This window comes from Harpegnathos saltator, unplaced genomic scaffold (genome assembly GCF_003227715.2).
Source record: "Harpegnathos saltator strain DR-91 unplaced genomic scaffold, Hsal_v8.6 scaffold113, whole genome shotgun sequence".
NCBI classification, from domain to species: Eukaryota; Metazoa; Arthropoda; class Insecta; order Hymenoptera; family Formicidae; genus Harpegnathos; species Harpegnathos saltator.
This window is the reverse complement of record NW_020229888.1, coordinates 170869-195304: the sequence shown is the minus strand read 5'-3', so window position 1 is coordinate 195304 and position 24436 is coordinate 170869. Positions and strand designations below refer to the sequence as shown.

Genomic DNA, 24436 nt, shown 5'->3' with positions numbered 1-24436 from the left:
ACTGCACAGCTCGCCGCGGAGTGTCTATTGGCCGCGAATGCCGCGATGGGCGTGACAAACGTCAAACTTTACGTTATTATTAAAAAACTATACGAGATATTGCTAAATGGAACAGGACTTTTTCGTTCTTCTCGCTTAGCTCTACGCCCCTATGGAGTTGATGTGTTACAATTATGGGACACCCTGTATATTAAACAGGCAAATCAAGTATTTTGCATAATGTGTCATATGCAGGGTGTTTGATAGCTGATCATGCAGACGAAAGTTGGAGATAGATTGGGTGTAGCCGAGAAGAAAAGTCATGTACCATAATGTCAAATTGCCAATACTTATCGAGTTATTAATTAAAACATGTGAGCCAATGAGTGTGTAGAGAGCGGAGGGCGACCGCAGTAAGCACGTAGACATTTGATACAGGCGGAGTCAGCGAGTGACGGTAGGCGAGCGCGGCGAGGGGCAACGTAAACAACAAGAGGCGAACGCGCGCGACGAGGAGCGAGCGAGCGCGAACGACGAGGAGTGAGCGAGCGTAAGCGACAAGAGGCGAGCGAGCGCGACGAAGAGCGAGCGAGCGCGAACGACGAGGAGCGAGCGAGCTATAAGGAAAAAGTTATAAAGAAAAAGCTCTCGCTCGCTCCTCGTCGCGCGCGATCGCCTCTTGTCGCTTACGTTGCCCCTCGCCGCGCGCGCTCGCCTACCGTCACTCGCTGACTTCGCCTGTATCAAATGTCTACGTGCTTACTGCGGCCGCTCTCCGCTCCCTACGCGCTCGTTGGCTCACATGTTTTAATTAATAACTCGGTAACTATTGCCAATTTGACATTATGGTACATGACTTTTCTTCTCGGCTACACCCAATCTATCTCCATCTTTCGTCTGCATGATCAGCTATCAAACACCCTGTATGTGTAACATTGATGGCTGGTGAGAGTGATGCATTACCGAGGTTCTACTCTAGGCGTGTGACGAACGCTATGCCCTTTTAATTCCAAGTTACGTTTTTCTTATACGAAAATCATGTATAACAGTTCGAGAATCAGAAAGGCATATTTGGTATTCGGTATACGTCCAGAATACGATTCTTGGTCTATACCCTTAGTTAAACTTAACCATGCATACGCGTACAATTTCAACTTGACACAATTAATCATCAACCGAATGTAGATCTCGTAGCTGAAGATGGTAATTTTTATTTTTTCAATCGCACTAACGCGTGTGATGGCAGTGATAGTTTAAGTATGATGTCATATGCATGTCGGTATATCAGCCGGTGTGTGAGCTGAATTCTGGTATCGTTTATATATTCGATATTTTTTTCATCGATGGTTACTAAGAAACTAGTCGAATTTAAAGCATGTCGGTGGTTACAGTACACCACGGCTCGCAGTCGCGGAATCGACGTATGTGTCATTTATCTAAATTAATGCTGTCAACACACATGAGTAATCTCTGTACAGGGTGTTGCATCAACATACGCCTCAGTACGACAGTATATGCCTCTGTATTACTCCCTGAATTCGGGCAGTAATACAGGGATGTATACTATCATACTAGGGCGTATGTCGATGCAACACCCTGTACATCTAGAATATTCATTCTTTGTACTTTCGAATATTCATTCGGTATACAAATACATAGATATTACTCTGGCGCTCAAAGTATCCGGATACTTGAAATGTACGAGTAAACCGAGTTTTCAAGAAAATCCGAGTAAATAATGTCTGTCTGAATAATTACTGTCTATAATTAAATTAAAGATCTATTAAATTTCAACGACAGATACTACCGACTGTACCATATTAAGTTCATGTTGCACCGGTTTGTATTTTGTCGACATAATTAGACAGTGAACTGGCAGTAGGAATCGAGAGAATCCGTCATATGTTCCAATTAACAGTGATAATAAAATTAGACTAAATAAAATTCATAACAAGACTTATATCAACAAATTTCGTATCAACTATTCAAAACTACACTTTTCCAGTTGCAGTCTTGGAATATCTAAATATTCAAATATTAGATATTCAAATGTATAAATACCAAAATAACAGACTCGTATGTACTCGTATATACCGACAGCATTAATCTAAACGTATTGCTTTTCACACAATAATCGAATTTTTCTTCTATAACTCCATTAAAATAGTCTCTAACGAAGTGTTACATATTAAAAAGAGAGAAAATAAATTTTCTCTGGCAGCCAACGATTTAGGAAATATAAATCGGGGTGTTCCTAATAAGAAAAAATGCTTACTAGTGTACGCGTGACAGATCAGCGATGTTCGTCCGATTGTTCGCACTCTCGCTACTTCGTAAAGCATCCTGGATACTCTTTTCCAGATTCTCCTTTGGATCGTGTGATACACGTAAAACAAATTGATATAGCAGAAGAAATTGATGATTGTGACTAGGGAGGTAAGATGTCTAACTTCAGGCCTATCTTCGGTTTACAAAAGCCGCAATAACCGCCACATTTGCCGAAGATTCGCTGATTATTCTGAAAAATAAACATAATGTTAGTAACAAGATATAAATATAATGGTAATACCAAGAACTTTAAAAATTATAATACAAGTAATTATAATATAAAGAAACCAATTGACAATCTTGTTCATTTAAGTATTTTAGTTTTGGTAATAGAAGATGTTAATATAAAACATAAAAAGAAATATTTGAGAACATGTGTGTTTATGTGTATATATGTGCAGTTATAGTATGAAATCGGCAATCACTTTGTTCCTTTAAAATTTGATTTCTTACGATCTTGTTAATCACAAGAGAGGCGCTCATGGTGTCCGGGATCCATGTAACTTCTGGCGATAATTTCAAAACGGTTCCTCTCAAATCAATGCTAAAATGACCCTGTGGGCATTTAGCAAGACTATAACAATCGCCGGCCTTACCATACTCTACGCGTTTCATCCCGTGTGTCCGTGAAAATGTATAATCATTTGCTAAAAATATAGAAACGATATCCAAAATGTAAATATATAAATGTCTAAAAAACAAATTTTTAATGCAAACGAACATTCTAAATAAAGTCTTGTTAAAGTTTTGCAATAATTATTCACCTATGATGTAGAGTCTCACAGGATCTATGCGTATTCTCTTGAACATGGTTTTGCCAGAAATCGTTCCAAATTCAGACACACAGTTACAGCTATCATTTCTTTGGCCATTAAATGGGCACACATGCGGATTTTTTAACCTGATTCGTTCAAATCAAACAATTAATTTTTGCTTGTATCAGTTATTAATCAAGCTAAGTATCAATTATCTAAAACAATAAGTAGAGGAAATATTTTAGATACACGATTCAAAGGCAGATTGGGAAAATCTTTATCTTCAAGGAAATTATTTTATCTTTATTTCTTTGTCTTTAAAAAAAACTTTATTTTAATTTAATGGCGCGGATGAACTTTGATCTTTCAGTAGCACGAATAGTAGTTTTTCTATTTACTAGTGAAAAATAAAAGCCTCTTCTAACCTGACAATTAGTTATACTACTGTATGATTAAAACTTTCGCAGAATAGGCTTCAAAGAAATTAAATGAAATGAAGTTAAATAAAGTCGATTCATTGATTAGTATTTTGCTCATTCTTAATAGCTCACCTTTTATCGTAAATCTCCGCATAGTTCTCACTATCGCCAGCTGGCAATGTCAGATATTCTCGTGGCTCAGCACTCGACATACCGTGACAATAAATTGTCATATTTTTACCACCAATCAGCAACGAATATTCACCGTCTATGTTAGTTCGAAAACGTCTCTGAATTTCCAGACAGGTGATCGGTCCGCATCTTCTTTGATTGCACTTGCGTTTTCGTTGCGGCCTAAATTCTACTGGGCAATAGCTTCGCGCGACTTTATTGCCGTTTCTGTCATGGCAATAGATCCTTCGGTTCTGTCGGCCTTTGCGTCCACAAGGATGACTGCACTAGAAATTGATAAATCAAGAGGAAACGTGAGAATCGATTTATATGATTTCGGAACGGAATTCAAGAACCATGTCTTACTTTCTTCCAGGCGCCGGCGGTCCAGTAAAATTTGTCACTGCATTCACGCAATTTGCAAGTTTGCTCACTGGTCGGTTTCTGATCCATTAGGCAACCCTCAGTCGGGGTTGGGTCAATCCATCCATAAGAGTTCACATGGTGGCAAGTAACCGTGCGATGTTGTTTCCCTTCGCCACATTTGGCCGAACACTTAGAAATAATAAACATGGTTATTAGCCTTGTTGTCATCGCATAGAAAAAACAACGCCGTTAGTGTAAATGAAATTTCTATGTTGTCTAGGAACTAGACAGAAATTGTTTATTGTTGGAACAGAAAAATTTTCCTATGGAAGGGTCCGGCTTAATCAATCGCTCTCAATTATCTTGACCGAGTTTTAATGCAGTTAAATGTTTACAAATAAATGTTTGCGGTGGCGACAACAGAGATACTATAATATTCTTCGTCATTAAGTTTTCATCTGATCCCTCTTCAATTATATCAATTGAAACATTTTTTTCGTGTATGTTCGAATATACCGCGAGATTGTATAGAAAAATTACACAGAAGTTATCACGATATTTTTATGAGAATCCTATCATGTAAGAGAATGTATTCATTAAAAAATCATTGCAGTCTGGTGAAATATATTCGTGATCCAAATAAAGCTTTCGTAATAACATGTTTTCGTAATGTCTCCACAAATATTAATTAATTACCAATTATAACTGTAAGAGTTTCACATGTCTGTCGATAGTTAGATATGTCTTACGTCGATCTTAAAAAAATACGTTCTTTTGTTATATAGACGTGTATTCCCATCTCACTCAACTATGCGAATTTGTACGGACAATTTAAAACCGGACACATGCTCATGCGTAATCTGAAATGAAAATGCAGAGGTTTTCTTCTAGACACGTGTCAAATGCTAAATATGTTTTTCTGGTTCTTAAACAAAAATAATTATATGTAAAGTTCGTACAAAAAAAGTTTGGAATTAAAAGGGTGTACATATCTGGAAGCTACATATAGGAAGCGCAGAGGAAAGTGGGCAGTAAGTGAGGACCGCCGGAGGAGAAGTATTTCCCCTGACGCGGCACGATATGATGTACCCCAGTGTACTTAATGTCTTCTAGTCCAGGATGAGATGAAGGTTTGTGACGCTCTAAACTGTGTTATTTTATTAATATATCTAATAGAATATTTGTTGAACACGACGAATACCTCACAGAATGTGAGTGAAACACAGTGCTTTATCCCTTTTGAATATTATCCTAATATCAATATTGTATGCGTGATTATGTATCACAATGCAATAACGTTTTGCAAATCCGCTAAATAAAGTGCAGATTATGTACGTAATGACAATGCACACGAGGAATCCTTTCGTATCAAAATGAATACATAATCGTTATTTTATATTATTGTTATTTTTATAAACAATCGTTAAGTGCACGGCCTAATGTTAAAGAACTTAATGAAACCCAATTTTTTCGAAAGCTATCCACTTGGATCAATCAACGTTAATTGTTTCATTGTTAAAAACCTTGAAAATAAAAATCGCTTCTGTGTCCATAAAAATATATGTTATTTTACAGGATGTCTACACACACAAAAGTATTTTCCAATTTTACAAATTTACTCAGCATTATGCTTTGTAATTCCAGCACAATCTTTTACTCAATCTATCTGATTTCGGAATTCCAACAATTTTTAGCGTCTGTTTAATGAATATAGGACTTCTTTTCAACTGTTTTAATGTTGGAAATAAGAAATCCCTAATTCATCAAACTATTGCTTTTATAAGATTCATTGAATTTGTGAGATTGGAAAGCGCCTTCGTGAGCATTCTCAATTTCTCAATAATACGACGAGATTCGCATGCATGAAGGACCAATACGCTTCAAGTAACGAAAACGAAGGAACATTAAATCATCAATGCATCTCAACCGGATTTAATGATGTCCCTTATCGATAACCATTGATCAACAATCATCATGCATATACTATACTCCACTGTAGCATTTATAGCACCCATTCCTATATGATATGATTCATCAAGATTAGTTACTTATGGATATATTCTTGCTGCGATAATTGTTATTTCCTTTGCAGTACAAGTATATATACACAAACATACGTGCGTAATATAAATAATTCGGTTTTACTTTCACGTTTTGCTCTTGAAGGCTAACGAGAGTTATATGTGCGCATAATGGAACATAGGAGCAAGCCATTACGAGTGCAAGATGCTGGCATAAGAGGTAGAGGTACAAAGATACCTCCAACCAGGAGCCTTCTTGCCAGCTATAGTCGCAGGCAATACGCTGGCATGATCTCTGCGATTTTGGTTTGCGCGGTTTCGTTCTCGAGCACTGCTCATCTTTAACGGGTACTTCCGGCCCACGGCTGCCTCTTCTGATTATACATTCCACTCTTCGCGTCTGAATTCCGTAGCCGCACGATTTAGAGCACTGCAAAATATTTCGTTTCGCTGCAAGTTCGCTACATATGATGGCTCGCACTGGTCACACTCGGCGAGAAATCACATTGTCATCATCACCAATTATCGCTTCGCTGCATTTTTATTTCTTTTTCGTTTTTTGAATATTTATATTTGCCTGTCTCTTGTGAAATTCTCACGTAAATTAAATCCTGATATTGATTGTTCCTTATCCACATATCAATCGATTGGTTTTTAAATGCCAGAGAGATCAGAAAGGATTAATGAGAACAAAGGAACATTAAGTACATTAAATTGCCCATGTGTGTCAGCCAGATTTGACAACGTCCCCTATTGATAACCATCAATCAATGCGATTATTATTTTATATTATCATACGAGAGAAACGTTACTTACGGGAGTCCAATCAGACATTCTCCATCTGCGGACAATATTAGAATCAAAATTGTTCTCTCTGTTGATTTTAGGGCCACCTCTGCAAGGCTCCTTCTGACACCTTCGCATGTGTTTCGGTTGTTGACCAGTGCATTCCATGTCTCGCAAGGTCTCGCCGCGGTAACTCTGGCAGCGAACTTGACGATGCTCGAATCCATGGCCGCACTCCGAGTCGCACTAGATCATTTCAATCGTCGAAAAAAGCATTAATCATGGACATAACATAAATATTATAAAACAATTCCAATGGAAATCATATTAATATGACAAAATTATATGAGGCATAATATATTGATATATACAAATGGATCTACCTCGCTCCAATCACCGGTAACCCAAACTGAACACGGATGACGATTGCACGTGCTCCTGGCCGCCGGTTGTTGACGCGCATTGCAGTAATAATTTGGTGCAACAAGTCCCGTCTCCGAGGATATACACTTTACGACTCTACTTTTGTACCCGGTGTCGCACGCTTTCGAGCACTATATGCAAATAATAACGAGTATAACGAATATTACAGACATCACGATTGCCATTATAAACATTATGATCGTTGTTATAAATGTCACGAATATCACAAAAAAGACGTTTAACAAAATCAACGAGCTTACCTCACCGTACAATCCTGCATCCCACTTGTAACCCGATTGAAATGTGATGCCGTTGTTATCAATTTCGTTATCTTGCTGCGAAAGATCTTCACGCGATGGATTGGACGAATATATGATCGGTGGTACATTTATCTACAAAATGTATTCCCTTTATACGTTATAAGTAGCCTTTCGAACGAGAATACGAAATATGGTGTTGAAGGAAATTATATAATAAACTCGAAACTTTTTCTTACCGTATTCAATTAAGCTGGCCATCAGTCAACTTGTAAATTGAACGTATAAATAATGACAAATGTATAATGACATATGTTTTACGTCTGGCTTTTACGGCTGACACAACCACTGCAGCACAATTGCATGGGACTAGTACAGAAATTTAGTGCTTTTCGTTGCTCTATTCTCGATTTTGTTGCTTCAGCCATTTCGAAGAAAACAGTGGCTGTGCTAGCTTAACATTAAAGTTAGCACAGCCATTCCAAAAAAGAAATAAAAAACCAAAAACGAATACATTTTTTAACTACGATTTTGTTGTTGTTAATTTCTTGCTTTATTCCTGATTTTGTTGCTCCAGCCGTTTCGTCAAAAATCGGTGTCTTAAACAATAGCCGGGAACCTATAGGTGTATGCTGACTACAAGAGTAAACTACTCGAAAAAAATTTGTTGCTCGCCCAATTTCGGTCTTAATATGTTGTCTGATTTTGTTGCTCTTAAGATGTCGCAGTTTTGGATTTATTACTCACGAGCAACAAATTTTTTTTCGAAAATCGGTCAATTTCTTTAGAGTTCTGGTAGCCCCCCGAAGAGTTCTATCGATTATTGTTAAGAATCGTTGAGCTGCGATCGAAGATAAAAAAGTTGCAGTCGTTTGAAGTTTCGAAGTGCTAAATTTTCTAAGTCCCTCAGAGGTGAACAAATTTTTTTTCATAATTTCGGCGTTCCGTTAAGAGTTCTGATAGCTCCCCTAAGAGCTCTATCGATTTTCCTCAAGCATCAAAGCACTAAAGTTTAAGGTAAAAAAGTTATGGCCTTTTAAATTTACGCAATCGTGAAGGTCCTCCCCCATAACTTTATTTCATGTTTTAACCACTTTAATCAACGAAACTCTTTTTTTTATTGATAGAGAACTCTAGAACTATTTGAGAGGCAATCAGAACTCTGCTCATTTTTTTCAAATTTTGAAAAGGTGGGGTAACTTCACAGAGGTCGGCGTAGCCAAGAAACCAGCCACGCTCGCCTTCCAAATGCGCGCCGTCATCCCTTCACTGCGAGAGCATTACCGTGGTCCCAAATAAGGCACCGATGAAGGCATATGATTTGAATTTAGCTAATCCCGCGCGCGACTCTATGTCGTGCGTTTCTCAAACATTTACTCTTGTAGCCAGCACACACCTATAGGTTCTCGGTTATTGCTTAAACATGTGCCGCGAGCAACAAATTCGAAATTGAGATATCTTAAGAACAACAAGATCGGGTAACATATTTAGTCCAAAATTGGGCGAACAACAAATTTTTTTCGAATAGTTTACTCCTGTAGCCAGCATCTATAGGTTCTCGACTATTGTTTAAACATATACCGCTAGCAACAAATTTGAAACTGCAATATCTTGAGAGCAACAAAATCTGACAATATACTGAGATCGACATTGGGTGAGCAACAAATTTCTTTCGAGTAGTTTACTCCTGGAGCCAGCACACACCTAAGTTGCCGGCTATTGTTTAAATATATACCGCGAGCAACAAATTCGAAACTGTAATATCTTAAAGGCAACAAAATCAGATAACATATTAAAACCGAAATTGGACGAGCAACAAATTTTTTTCGAGTAGTTTACTCTTGTAGCTAGCACACACCTATAGGTTTCCGGCTATTGTTTAACACACCGATTTTTGGCAAAACGACTGGACAACAAAATCAGGAATAAAGCAATAAATTAGCAAAAAAATCGTAGCTTAAAAATATGTATTCGTTTTTCATTTTAATTTCTTTTTCAAGTGGCTGTGTTAATTTAAATCTTAAGCAAGCACAACTACTGTTTTTTTCGAAATGGCTGGAGCAACAAAATCAGGAATAGAGCAACAAATTAACAACAAAATCGTAGTTTAAAAATATATATTCGTTTTTGGTTTTTTATTTTTTTTTGGAATGGCTGTGCTAACTTTAATGATAAGCTAGCACAGCCACTGTTTTCTTCGAAATAGCTGGAGCAACAAAATCGAAACTAGAGCAACAAATTAGCAACAAAAAAGTACTAAATTTCTGTGCTAGTCCCATGCGATTTGCTGAAATGACTGTGCCAGCTTAATAGACATAAATGTTTTTACAAAAATACTAAATTCACCTGACTTAATTCGATATTATTCCTTTACACACATTATGTGAAGGTGTCGTATCAAAAGTTACGAGTGCAGTATGGATTTATTAAGTACAGTACCGGTAACTTACAACAGTAGGGCATGGTTTCAGCATGCAGGAAGCCGAATCATCTGGTTTTTCCGAGATGGGACATTTGTCGCTCGTCAGACCGTCAGTACTTTTGCAGATAACATTTCTTCGTAACGTTCCTTCACCGCACGTCACGGAGCACTGCACAAATAAAAAAAGTAGATTCAATCCGGCAGTTCATAACGCAAAATTGATAGTCAACCAAATCGTGGTGTGTTCTAAACCATGCATTTAAACATCTATCGAAAATGTCGGTGAGATATTTGGCTAGACTGTGGATAAAGACTAGCGATATGAATAATATGAATTGACAGATAATAAGTAGATTTATATGTAATAAATTGAGCTCAAGGTCAATTCTTACAGTATGCCAATAGTTCGGAGACCGTCAGGTTTAATCGTTTTTATCGTGGAATGACGAAGATGAAATCATTTTATAATAATTTCATCATCAGTATCGAGTTCCAATGCAAAAGATATTCTGAAGTCGGGAATGATATTGTGAAATTACTTTCATCGTTCGAAATAGACATCATTATCATCGATATGCTTTTCCGAATTAAGAAAAAAAAGAAACTTTACATAATCTCTTAAAAGATACAGATAAACTAATAAAAACTGGAATCGGTAAATTTTTATAAGTAAGGGAGACGCAAATTTAAGCAGCGAATATTGATCTCGAATGATGTACAGTACCGGACTCCAGTCGCCGGCATGCCAGTAATGACAAGGACCTGCATCGCAGACCTCCGTCGTTCCGATTGGCGTACCGCTGCAGAAGGTATGCGATACCACGCGATTCTCGACATGGCACCAGGAGTCTCTGTGCCGTTTTCCCACGCCGCATGTCACGGAACACTGCGACATTTCGTGACGCGCGTTTCACATTATTAATCCAACTCATTCGTAAATGTTATTCGATGTGCGGGCTAAGGCGGTTAAAGCGTGATGGACAAGCTTCTCGAGACCTCGTGTTTCACTTCACTTGAAACACGTGTATAATCAAGACTGAGGCTTGAAGAAATGTCAATACATCGCACATTTTACCCGCCTTTCTACGTGGCGCATATCTTACCGGACTCCATTCGCCCAAATCCCACTTGGGGCAAGCCTCTTGACCGCATATTCTCTTGAGATGCTTCTCCTGTCCAGCGCAATTCTCATCTCGCACCTGTCGTTCGTTCGAATCAACACATTTCGCGCTTCTCGACTGAACACCGCCGCCGCATGAGACACTGCAGGAATTCCACTCGTTGTAACTCCAATGAGCGTCATCACATGGACCCATACAAGATTGATGTTCGTTTGGTTTCTCGATGTGTAAGCACACGTGTGCTGATATCGGCTGTGGAGGATGTGTCGAATCCAGTAAGACTTGAACGCATCGCGAAGTTATGGTTTGAACGCCTGGGCCACAGTGATTCGAGCACTCGGACACAGAAGTCGTCTGCCACCTAAAACATATCAATTCTTACAATATAATAATACAATATAATAATTCAGTCGACAAGAAGTTCGGAAATATCATGTCTTACGACTAACGAATAACAGTTCATCGAATCAATTAATAGATCTAGTAAATAAAATTCTCAGGTACGAACGTAACACCACCAAATGCGTAATCTACTTACTGCAGTGTGCAATGTGCATTGCACACTTGACTCTCCTCTTGTGGCCTGTTCTCGGCTCTGCAATAATCGTCGGGCACCACGTCCTTGTGCTCGGTGCTTCTGCATTCGGCTTTACGATATTTCATACCCTGGCACATTCGATTACAAGTCGACCAGTCGCTGAGCAACCACATGAAGCTGTTGAGAATATTCTTCGGTACGGTGTATTCATATGTAATTTGCGGCGGATACACATTCCCTACGGATAATATCTGGAACATTGTATATGTTTATTTGAACAGACATACATTGCCGATCTTTCTTCGGTCCCTGAGTAACGTCATTGCAATCGAATAACGTTAAATTAGATATTAATATATATATATATATATTATAAATATACTATATTATATAATATATAATATACTGTAATATACAAAATATAAGATACTATAAATTAAATAATGAGTAGACCTGCCTCCAGAATTAGATCGATAGTGATTGGCCGAGAACTGTTGAGTCGCTCGACGACCGATTCTGGTCCGCTGTATTCGATGGTGACGCCCGGATATACGATCACCTTGCGATGCATCACCATAAAATTGCCGTTCAGAATATATTCGCCGTCTTCTCCGATCCGCAATGCTATAGGACAATACATCGTGACACGTTTTCAGTTAACATCCAGTCAAAACTTTCGAGGAAATTAATTCAAATCGTGATGGGTTAAGAATGTTCCCAAAGAGACAGGAGTGCATAAATAGGAGGATTGACTGTTTTATCATCATAAGATATCATGCGAGTAATTTTCAAACGTTGAATTGTTATCACAGTAGGAAACAGAAACCGAATTTCGACGAGAGTTTTACCGAGGTAATTGCTATCATTGTGCGAACTCAGCCAGCCGCGTTGCCTAATGTCGATATAACTACTACCGGCAGGAATCTTAGCCACTCTCGTATAACCGTACACGCTGGCATTGTAGGAGCCGGTGATTCTCTGACAGGTAGAGTTATCTCCTCGGCAGACTCCGCAGGTATCGAGCTCAACAGTCGAATTCAAAACGTGATCGCACCCAGCTGGTTTGCATTGGCCGTTAACGCATATATGAAAAGTATCGGGTCCGCAGGGTGTTCCGTCGATCACTTTGTCGCGTAACATATAATATTGATTACTTTCCACTTGGCAGTATAATTTGCAACGATCTTGCGATAGTACTGCAAATGAAAGATTCATGTTAAGGTCCTTTTTCTTATTGTTCGTGGTACTCCTCGTAAATTCAAAGATAAATTAAAAGTCGATCTTACTTGTTCAAAGTAAGTTTAAACGAATGTAAAATAACTGAGAATAAATAAATGAGAGTAAATCAAAATAAAAGTAATCGCTTACTTCTTGTATATTTTGCATGCCATTTGACATCCCTAGCGAGATTCTGAATGTTGAAGTTATTGTTGTCGAATTTCGAGCACTGTTGCTCTCTGCGAAAAGAGAAGAAGGAACGACTGCTAATATTGAAAGTGTATGAGTGAATCATCGAGATCAATAATGCTTTACGGGGTTAAAATGCGATTATGCACTACACGCTCCAATTTGCATCGCTTCATTGATCTATTTCCAGCGTTAATTGATACAACATTAATTGACACAGTCATGCTCCTGTTGATTCATTTAGAAAGTTATTCTAAGAACTGAAACAGACGAGTTTCTTTTCAAGAAGAAATATAAAATAGATATAAGAAATCTCGCGCATAATGCTTATTAATTATAAATAAATTTTATTAAGTTCCTATTTTTCACACTCCCGAGAAATTTCATTGACGATGATTCTCGCGCGCAGCGTGTTAACATGTACCTGAAATCCGGGCTACCAGGTGGGCACTCTCTGATACCGCAGCTACGATATTTGACACGTTCACCAATGCAGTAGTTGCCACCATTCTTCGGTGCCGGATTGTCGCACTCGCGGTACTTTCTTTTGACACCGCCACCGCAGGTGCGCGAACATTCGCCATATCTTCCCCATTCGCCCCATTGGCCGTCCACCGGCTTAAGATTTCTGCGCGAAACGCACTCGCCGTGATGACACCACTTGTCGACGCCGCACGAGGTACCGTCCGCCCATGGCATATGCTGGGTGTGACATTGCTGATGATGATCCCACAATGGCGCGGTGCACCACAATGTCCTACACACTGCCTGGCCGGTAACCAACCAAGCCCTCAGTTTACCTCAATTCTTAAGCAACAGTTTATTTTAATGCATATATTACAGAGTTATTGATATCGGTAAGATTTCGAGGTTTAAATTGAACTATGCAATTTTGTTATTGTTTGCATATAAAAGAATTAAACTCGTTACTGTTATGGTAGCTTATAGATTAAATAGATAATAATATGAATTAAATATAGTAACAATAATACATACACAGACACACAATAATAATAATATGAAAATAATATTGATGATGATAATGATGATGATGATTATAACTTTAATGCACGGTATATAGGATACAAAGCGTCTGATTACTCGAGTGTAGTAGATGTATTTGACTTTGTCGTGAAGCGACCAAACGACGAAGCAACAGCTTCGCAGCTGATACTACTGCCTTGACTAATGAAAAATGTAGTTAAGATGACAACTATGTTTATTCGACAGTATGGTATGTGATGTCGCAAACAATGAAGTCAATGCACACAACGACGCTGACACGGTATGAATTTACATAAATATAAGTAACTCATCGAACGAACTGACTATAGTTCACTCGACACAGTATGTGACTTCATACAACAGAACGGAAGGTTGTGAAAAAGGATTTCAAGGAGTAGGAAAGAATTGTAGTGCTTAACTGCAGAGAATGATAATGTATTAAGCTGCGTATCCATCGACTCTCATTGCGCAAGAATATCAGAATTAACTAGAATGGTCAAAGGTGCCAATTAAATGAAAATGAAACAAGCGAAAGTAGAGCGTGTCCTTTTGAGACAAATCGAGAACTAGTTTCAATCAGATCCATGAAAAGAAGAACGTTTTCGACTTACCATCACTCACCATGTGAGGGCAGATTCTGGATCCTTGCCCGAAGACGAGCTCGCACTGCTTGTTCTCCGAATAATCTTCGCCGGGTAAGCGACCGTTCTGCCGTTCCATCATCTTGCTGGGCTCGTCTAATAGGCAGTTAGCGTAGCCAGCTCTGAAAACAAGACAAGGCATGAATTAAAGAATTTCACGTGGTTCTTGCGAAACACGTCATTAGACAGTTTTGCATATCGCACAAATATCCCTTTGGGATCGCATTTCTCGTAACAACGAGATGCGTTTACGAGCGCACAAGAATCGTTTAAAATCCCGTTCAACCGGATTTTTACACGACGACTCGTCTTCCACCTATTGCCCTTTCGAAAGATATATTATAGAAAATATTCACAGCATCCCACGTTTCTCTCGAATTAGATTTGCTCGGAGTTGGCAGAACTTGAAAGTCCTGTCGGATTGTGAAGGGATTATTAAACGAACCATAAGTTATCATCGCCGCGGACAAGTTTCGAGAAATAGTCTATTCAGAGATCTCATCGCGAGCGCACGCTATACAAAACAGAGGCAGATTAACGCGACACAGACAAAGCCTGCCATCGCGCAGCGTGTTGCGGTATCGTATCAGGTCGCGGTCGTGGGTCAATTCGTGATGATCTTTTCCCAGAGTACCCCGGCGCGCCGTTCATAACCGAGTCGTTTGCCGACTAATGATTGACTCACTCGAGAAATTCGGTGACATAGTGCCGGGAGCATTTGGACCATTCCCAAGGAAAGGTGTTATCGTCCAGCATGCGGGACATGACGTTGTGCACGCCCGAACGGTTCCTGAAGCCCGCACACTTGGGATCGTCGTCGTGCGGCATGTTGAGCCTGAAAATCATTTCAAGTATTTCTCTTTGAAGCGAAGCATAACACGTTTACGATCATTGTAACATATGTAATATGCTACTATAATAATATGCTACTATAAAATAGCATACTATTCGAATATTAGAATATAACAGTGATATGTTATTGTATTGATAATACACTTACACATGACCGATCTCATGCGCGATGGTAAACGCCGCGGCCAATCCATTGTCCTGTACAATAGCACACGAAGATCCTGGCGAGCACATTCTACCAAGTTCGGCTAATCCCAGAGTGTCACAACGCTTCTGACTCGGATTGTGACATAAATTTTCTCTAGAAATTTACTTTGTATTCAGAAATGTACATGCAGTCCGTCTCGGTATCTCAAATTTTAACTTCTTAAAACCAAAATTTTCTCGTCAATTATTTTATCTAAACATCCTTATGGTAAATGATAAAATTGTAAAATTTTTTAACGCTGGCAAATAACTTTAATACAATTATTTATACATAATCAATCCAACATTATATTTACTACATATCGTTAATTAATATTATTTGATCTATATGCAGTTGTTATGTAATACGTACGTATCGACGATAATGTTGCAACACATTTCTCTTTGATGTATTTTGAAATGAAAATCACGAAAGAGAACCAAAGCTTGCCATTGAGTATATGTCTATAATTTGAAGAACTTGAGTTTGTCTAATATAATATGTCTGATACAAACCTGGTCAAAAGAAGCGCAGCGTCGTGGTGTTCTGGGGAGGGCTCATCCGGATTGTTGTGCTTTTGCCAGTTGCAAAATCGCTTCAACATCTCGGCTGCCGCGATTCCATCGCTGCCAGTATGCTTCTCACCGAATATCACGTCGGTCTTGATAATTTTCATCACGGCTATGCTCACTGGATTGCCGATCGATTGATCTTTATAAATCCGTGAGACCTATCCTTCCAAGGAGCAGACATATTTGACAATGTATTTGAGACAATTTATTTGATTATCGTAATATCGCAACGAGTTCATCTACAGTTGCAACATATTTAATATTCAGATTCAACATATTTAATATTCATATAAATTGAGTAAATTGGTGCATGACTTCGTGCTTTTTACCCAAGTGAAAGAAGTTATATCTGAATAAGTAAAAAGAGGTAATTTAATCAAGTTCAAATATATACGACGTTAAAAATTAAAATTGAGAAGATTAAAACTAAAAATAAAAAAAACGAGTGATCATCTCGTTGCTGTCAAAAATCGTCTTTAAGATAACTGTAGCTAAGATTATTGACTGAAAGAACACTTATTGTATTTAGGGTACGCTGCATATCGAAAGCATCTATTTCAATTCTGTTCGCTCTTTCATTCATAAAAGATTCATGAATCTCTTAAAGCCGATTGATAGTTGGCAGTTAGGAAACGAGATTGAATCATCGAATGAATGACAGGCGTGGATTCGTGAAAGCGAACTCTCCGCAGGATGTTGCCCTCCGGTAAGGTGTGGCCTTCGCGTGGGATATATAACTGGCGTAGTGCACTCGATAATGACCACCATGACGAAGCTAACTACCGAATTACATCGAATCAATGCTTGCCATCCCGTTTCTCTTCTTCTGTCTTGACTTGAGAGAGAGAGAGAGAGAGAGAGAGAGAGAGAGAGAGAGAGAGAGAGGAGAGGGAGAGGGAGAGAGAGGGAGAGGGAGAGGGAGAGGGAGAGGGAGAGGGAGAGGGAGAGAGAGAGAGAGAGAGAGAGAGAGAGAGAGTCATATATTTTTTGAAAATCATTATTATATTAAGTCTTCTTAATGCGCGTGCGTGCACGTGAAATGAGATATAAAATATAATATACTACCTGACACGACATGTTTTCCTCACATATTAAAATATCAGCAGTATTATAACGCTAGTGCGTTTCCTTTGATATCACAGCGATCAAAATTTTATAGCAAAAGTTAAAAAATGAATAACGGCGAAGAGGAACGTAAGAACCGTACTGATTTGATTTCATAACAACGAAATATCCTTCTATACGAAATAGATATTCGGATTCACAGTTAGAATTTTCAATTTCCACTTTCTTACTAATCTACGAATATTCGAAGGTAGTATGTACCCACCGTGCTCATCAGGACCAAGATATAACTGATTAAGCCGCTACCGTGGTAATCTACCATTTTCTTGTCAGCTACCACCATGATCTCGATGAAATATTCACGAGGCAACGCTCGTCGTGGCCTCCACGTGACGAAAGGATCCGACTCCATCTCCGAGTCTTGAGAGTACTCTCCGTTCTGATAGCTGTGCTCGCGTTCCATACTGTAGTATCTAGAATTGCATCAAACGTATGTTACGAACTTGATGCATACATACATTCGACTGATGCACTCAGTGATTTTGTCTTCTTTCCTTATGCTCGGTCATATGTAGAATCAGTCGATACCTATTGTCGCGGTTTTCCTTTTCAAAGAAAGCCCGACGATACTCGCTCTGCTCCGTAAACCGTTCGTACTCCTCCTCTTCCTCCTTGGAATGCCCCAGCGACGCGGTTTTCCGCGTCAATGATCTGCGTTCTCGCGGACGCTCCCCGACGTAAATCTTATGAGCGGAACTGTCGTCCGTCAGCGGTGAAGGAGTGTCGTCTAAGTCATAATCTATTGACATCGTAATGCTAATCACGATTATGCAAGAAGAATCATACATTCACGAGTTAATTCTTGAAATAGGAGAAATTATCACTCTAATGTGTAACGCTGACAATCCTGTTTCGCTAAGTAAATTATTACGTTGAACGCGTTCACGCGCATTTTAATACGTTTTACAGATCACCGTTATTGCTTACGGTCGACTGGAACGCCAGAAGGGAGACATTGCGGAATTTTCCGTCGCATCGGCCAATTCGTCACAGCACGCACGTCGGTTTTTCACGCGATTCTTATTTTTCGCTTGAAATCCTGTCGTACACATACGAGGGATATCGTGCCGGACGAACGTTGCAAACAACATGCACTTTCACCCGATCGAAAATACAGTATACATCGCGTAACTTTCTAGCGATTATCGAATATCTTACGTCTCGTCTCGGCGAAAAGAACGCATTCATAATTTGCATGCTCGAAGGTGCGACGTAAAAAATGATGAAGTGTATTATTTGCATCATGCCTTCTCATGCCGCTATCGTCTCTTCGATGTCCTCGTTATATCTCATTACCGCATCGCAGTCATCGTTTAAATGTTACATATAAGTGAAAGTAAAATCACTAGAAGGAGGTAGCGGGTATTACACGTAATGGTCTCCAGAGACCATTCATATTTCTAATATTCAACGTCGCGATAACGACAGCGAATGAACGAACTTTCGAGTCGCGTGACTTCGTAGAGATCGTTTTAAGCGGCGACCCTTTCGTCCATTCTTTTCCTATTATGGACTCGACCGAGTATCCATAATAATTCGCTTTTTTTTCGCGAGGGACGAGAAAGAAAGAGAGAAACAGGAAGGGCTCGGGTCAACTTGGAAGTTAATCAGGGTACCCGTTAGCTCGCGACGCGATCGCATCGAGTCAATGACTTTTGCATATCGGAGATTCGATCGTTCGCGTCGAAGATTGCTAGAGGCTCCGCAGACTTAACGAGAACCACGTAATCGGCGTGTGCTGTCTGTCTGCTTTTCCCGGCACGCCTCGTCGCTACTACATTCCCTTGCTTCGATACTTCGAGATCTTAATAATAAAAGGGACGTATTATCTTTATATATTATCTTTAACTAAATCCTTAGGATCTTAGTTCTTAGTCAATATCAAGAAAAAGAAGAAAATGAAGATGTACTGATTTAATATTTTGAACTCTTCTATTTATGTAATCTCAATATTTTGAACTCTCGTTGAGCTTTACATCTTATCCTTTTAAATTTTACTGTGAAAAACTATCACCGTGCTTAACAAATAATGTGTTCAGAAATAGCATGCTTATTCAGTGAACTTATTTTGTAGCTTGTAATAATAATGTCGTTATCGTTACATTCTCGTTGCGTATCATCTCTGCCATGTATTATACCTGCGCAACAAGTAACGATAACGACGTTCCCGTTAAACGTCCCGTTAAACAAAATTTATCTAAGACGGAATAATTGTTTCATTTCGGCATCATGTTACACATAGAGGCAAGAGTTCATACTCGTTGCTTACGCGTGAAAATTTACACGACTCAGTTTTATCGTAATTAATTAATCGACACGCAATTGATATCGTATCGTTGCAGGCAGGCGGACTCGACGAAGTCGACGTTATTTTTAAAAGATGACACTCGCACGACCCGAAGTGATACACAAGGAGATGAGAATATTTGGACAGTGTACCATCGACGACGTCGTTTTGTAGGCAGAGAGTACCGCGCGTCGCCAAGCTGTCTCGATGGTACATCAGAATTCGCCCGAGGAAAAACGTAAATGTCTGAACCTGTTTCGGTAGAGGTGGTCGTGCGAGTATACGCTGAATGAAAAAAGACACGATACCTTCTCTCCTCTTCGAGTCCTCGCGTACGTGAACACGCGTTTCACGTCGAGATGTGTGTTAAATCCGTGCAATTGTGGTCTCACATATAAACATGGCAGAAAGAGAGGGAGAGAGAATATTTTTTATTTATTCAATAATTATATGAAAACTTTCAAATGTTTAATCAGTAAGGAATATTTGGGACAAATATGAGTTACGCAGGATGACAGTTGCGAATTTTACTGATGAATGGATAATAAAATCGCATTATTATCTTGCGTAGCCTTTCTTAATGTTTCTTAGTGATTTATTCATTTAGGTCATTTCTGAATTTATTATAGCGTTGTTTATAGCGATTGCATCGATAAGTCTATATGCGCGAAATTGATAATGTCGTATCGATCCTTCCTATGTGGCGAGAATATCGCGAATGAAATTAGTTATAAACATACGAGTGAAAGTTGACTTACCTATCACGCCGCAGTTACGATTCTTGACTTCGTCCTCGGTAATATCGAAGCCGGTATCTTCGTTGAAGCTGGACGACACCGTTGAGGGTACCCGATAAATCGCGTGCTGCAATGAAGATCCAAGGGAGTCCTTGTCATCTTCGCGCCAATGTTCCGTAGGTTTGATAAAGTAGCTTCCCATAGACGTCTTCATGTGACCGGTCTAAAAATCGCAACAAAAATTCGAATCATAATGCATCACATCGATTGTCGCAATCACCAGATAATCTTCCAGATAAATAATCTTCATAACGGAATTTTCGATTCTAAAATCCTACATATCAAAATATCAATTCCGTCGACTAAATTCTATCCGAGTCTACTTGCGAAACGAAATATAAGAATACAATTCGTTCTATATTTGCTTCCCCGAAGTTTCCAGTTTCTCGTTAAACGCACTTTATTTTTACCTGTCGATCGAAGATTACAGGTACTTCTCATCGAGTTGTCTCATCGAGAAACAAATTGATTCCGAATCGATCCAGACAATCTTCAAGTGAACAGAACGTCCGCTGATTTCGCAAAATATTTTTCCACAGTATAGTTTTCGCTAGTAATATCTCTGATCTCCAGCATGGTCTATTTGGGGATCAGTTGTGTCTCGATATTGCACTATGTAAGAACTTCCTCGATCCGAGCATATTATGCGGTAGAAGCAGCCGAGAGTATGCTTTCGCTAAATATAATCCGCCTACGTGCATTCCACATGTAAGCGAATCCGGGGGAGAGACGCGCATGGATGTGCACGAGTATAGACGAATCAAAAGAGAATTTGCTATGTCGAAATACAATGCAAATCTTCCTCAAGAGGAGCAATTCGAATCTGAGACGCTTCGCCATTGAGATATCGCATGTTGAACGTTAAAACATATAGACAACGATGTCGCGTCAGATTTTCACAAATGACAAACTAATATAAAATGACTAATAATTAAAAGATACAAAATTAAATTGATTCAAAACCCAAATTGAATTAATACAAAATTCAAATAACTCGAAATAGCATTAGAAACACAAAAGAAAATGATATTGTATCGAATATTCTACGACGAGGAAGCGACAATTAATTCGATATGAAGAATCCGCGAGTTAAAAGAAAGTACGGTCGATCCGGGACATCTTGCACGCGCCAATAAAAAGTCGAAAGTTAACACACACATCTGCGACGTCGTTATTTCTCTTTTTGTCCGACGTGTATATCGAAGGATTAACAAAATTCAATCTAGGAGACCCATAATTAAACTCGTCTTTGATGAATAGTCACAGAACGATGATCGCAAAATAGTGGAAAAGGGAGAGAACTTTCTTCTAATTACAGCAAGCTGTCATCAGGATCGCGGATCGTCCACCATGACTGCTCTAATGACACACCACACTACATTATGGGAGTGTGGTGAAACTGGCTTAGAAGCAATAAAGCGACATTTATCGATTATCAACACCGTTATGGCACGATCCGCGTTTTCCTCCGTAATTTCCATATTCCGCGAGCGAGCAACGTACATTCGTTCGTTCACTTCTAATTTGCGACAAATTGAACCTAAAAGTGGTTTGCACCGTTCCGCCTGTTAAACACGTGTCAACACACGTGCGTAACTATCGCTTTCATAATCGATCCCGTGTTACGTATTGTAAAAAGTTGCGCGTAACACACCTGTGAGAAATGCCTGTATTTAGAAACGAATTTTATTTCACACGAACGAAAATTAACTACCAATTTTTATTTTTTAAACATCGTTTTATTATTATTTTCGATTATTCTGTAATTATAGACTTTCAGTATAACTTACGATAATACTTACAAAGAGATGGAAAGACATGTAACATCAATAATTGAATGAGTCATATTTCATTCGAAAGGGGGGGTTGAGTACATAAAGAGGGTTCGCGTGCATGGGCCTTTATTTGCAAGAAATTTTCAATTAAAAAAATAGCTATACCAGAACTGTAGTAACTTGAAACCACTAACCGCGAAGCGCGGTAGCCACAAAGACTAAGGCACGCGCCTTATTTTGTTCTCTACGTCCGAGGAGGGATTCGAGTCCTCGTAGGGGACAACCTTTTTTTATTTATAATATTATATATTACTATATTTTATATTTCTAATATTTTTATTATTTTTATTACTATATTTTATATTTCTAATATTTTTATTATTTTTTATAAGACAAAAATATAATGCACACATATACAATAATATCTGTCTTATTATATAAAAAATAACAAGAATAAACGTTTTAATTATTTATTATATATTTTTTAAAATTTAGTTTTAATTATTATTATGAATTTTAAAATTGAACCAGCCTTGGACGTAGACAACAAGAGCGCGTGCTTTAGTCTTCGTGGCTATCGTGTTTCACATTTGTTGTTGATTCCAAGTTACTGTACTTGACATGTAGCTATTTTTTAATTGCAAATTTCTCGCAAACGAAGACTCATGTACACAATCTCTTTTAGGATTTTTATGTACTCAACCCCCCCTCCATTCGAATAAAATATGACTTATTCAATTATCGATTTTACATGTCTTGCTATCTCCTTGTTAGTATAGCATTTTGCCAGTTGAAATAATTTAAGAAATAATTTACGAGATTTATCCAATACGTTTTTATTAGTGGCGTTTCTATTTTTTCAAGAAATAATTAATCTATTGAGCGCAGATCGGGAACTGCTAATTCAAAGTAAACCTTCATCGAACAAGCGAGATTACGTTGAAATTATTTAGAAAAACGGCATTTCACGTAATTATTATAACAGAATATTGGACGTTGTGCATCTATATAAAATAACAAGCGTTCCCGTTTATTTTCGATCACGACGACGTGTACAGATATTATTAGAAGAGTGCTATTTACAAATAAAGCACCGTCCGTTGTTATCCTATCTGCTAACACCGATATGTTAACGTTTTGATTAAACATTCTAACGGAGATAGACTCTCTCATTTATTTGTTTTTTCGGAATGCGGAGATTCTCGACACTTGTACATACACGTGTGCCGCGAAGGGAGCGAGTAGCACCGATGATGATCTACTTAAAATACTTACAGCCTGAATAGCTTTTTTCATATAGTTACGTTAAATTTACAATTATTTAATTATACTTTTTTACATACTACTAAATAATCATCCCATTAAGAATTGGCACGAAAAATTTATCCTATTTAATAATTCGTAGAAAAAATCAGTGATTTGAATCCAAAAAGCTTTATTCGAGTAACACCTTTTTTAAATCCGATTTTTAGCGGTAAATATACTGGGTTAATGAAGAAAGTTGATAGGAAAAAAAGAAAATAAAACGACTTTTCGTTAGATGTTCACAAAAAAAAATACTAAACCCACATTGCATATTTTATTTATAAAAAATGCTAATACATCGAAATCAAATGGGTATTTCAAGTTTTATTTGACAAATATGACAAACTTCTATCGACAAACTTCGCCTCAACGTTTGGGTCAAAATCCCATCAACGATATGCTCCGATGCTAAAAAGTAAATATTTAGTATAATGTGCACTCTCTCTCACTACTTAACTTCTTTGTACCACGTGTATATTGTGCATGTGCGTATGCGCGTACGTATGTATGTATGTGTGTGAAGAGTTTTCCTTTCTGCACAATGAAAATTCACCATCTACGGTCTCCATCTACGGTCCAAGTTCTCCATTTCTTTTTCCTCTCCTGATGTGCATTTCTCTCGTCTTCTTTTAGTAGCCAGCCGGCAAATGTTGCACAAAAAACCCACAGACGTATTCGACTTGAGATCTTTCGTTCAACGTCAAATCACATAGTTCACTATAGTCGGTATCGATGAGGAACTCACTCGTCATATAATGCAAATTGAAAAATTCGTCGGTTCGGTATCGATGTGTTTCCCGCCGGGTCAGGTGTGCGAATAGCGAAGAATCGAAGCTCGACGTGACTCGCCACGGCTGCGAGAGATCGGACTTCGTAGCGGCTCGTCCGATTCGTTCG

General features: G+C 38.5%; 1 protein-coding gene across 5 annotated transcripts in view; it reads right to left on the bottom strand.

Moving 5' to 3' along the window:
- Positions 1-851: 851 nt before the first annotated feature.
- The window catches only part of LOC105180991 (ADAM metallopeptidase with thrombospondin type 1 motif A), a 48657-nt gene continuing 25072 nt past the window's right edge, over positions 852-24436 (bottom strand). Inside the window, exons 6-29 of one of the 5 annotated variants that reach the window (XM_025301440.1) lie at positions 20421-20622; positions 17904-18114; positions 17581-17788; positions 16194-16408; positions 15640-15792; positions 15325-15474; positions 14610-14761; positions 13418-13757; positions 12955-13043; positions 12435-12782; positions 12044-12210; positions 11587-11837; positions 11031-11409; positions 10652-10813; positions 9956-10096; positions 7509-7640; positions 7209-7379; positions 6856-7071; positions 6278-6469; positions 4019-4207; positions 3614-3939; positions 3072-3208; positions 2761-2954; positions 852-2497 (exon numbers count right to left, since the gene is read on the bottom strand). In XM_025301440.1, the coding sequence (XP_025157225.1) occupies positions 2408-2497; positions 2761-2954; positions 3072-3208; positions 3614-3939; positions 4019-4207; positions 6278-6469; positions 6856-7071; positions 7209-7379; positions 7509-7640; positions 9956-10096; positions 10652-10813; positions 11031-11409; positions 11587-11837; positions 12044-12210; positions 12435-12782; positions 12955-13043; positions 13418-13757; positions 14610-14761; positions 15325-15474; positions 15640-15792; positions 16194-16408; positions 17581-17788; positions 17904-18114; positions 20421-20622 (4815 nt within the window). In that variant the 3' untranslated portion in view covers positions 852-2407. Of the gene's footprint in view, positions 2498-2760; positions 2955-3071; positions 3278-3613; positions 3940-4018; positions 4208-6277; positions 6470-6855; positions 7072-7208; positions 7380-7508; positions 7641-9955; positions 10097-10651; positions 10814-11030; positions 11410-11586; positions 11838-12043; positions 12211-12434; positions 12783-12954; positions 13044-13417; positions 13762-14609; positions 14762-15324; positions 15475-15639; positions 15793-16193; positions 16409-17580; positions 17789-17903; positions 18115-20420; positions 20623-24436 lie in introns of those variants that run through there. The other 4 variants (XM_025301444.1, XM_025301452.1, XM_025301449.1 and 1 more) reach the window with 4 other exon arrangements.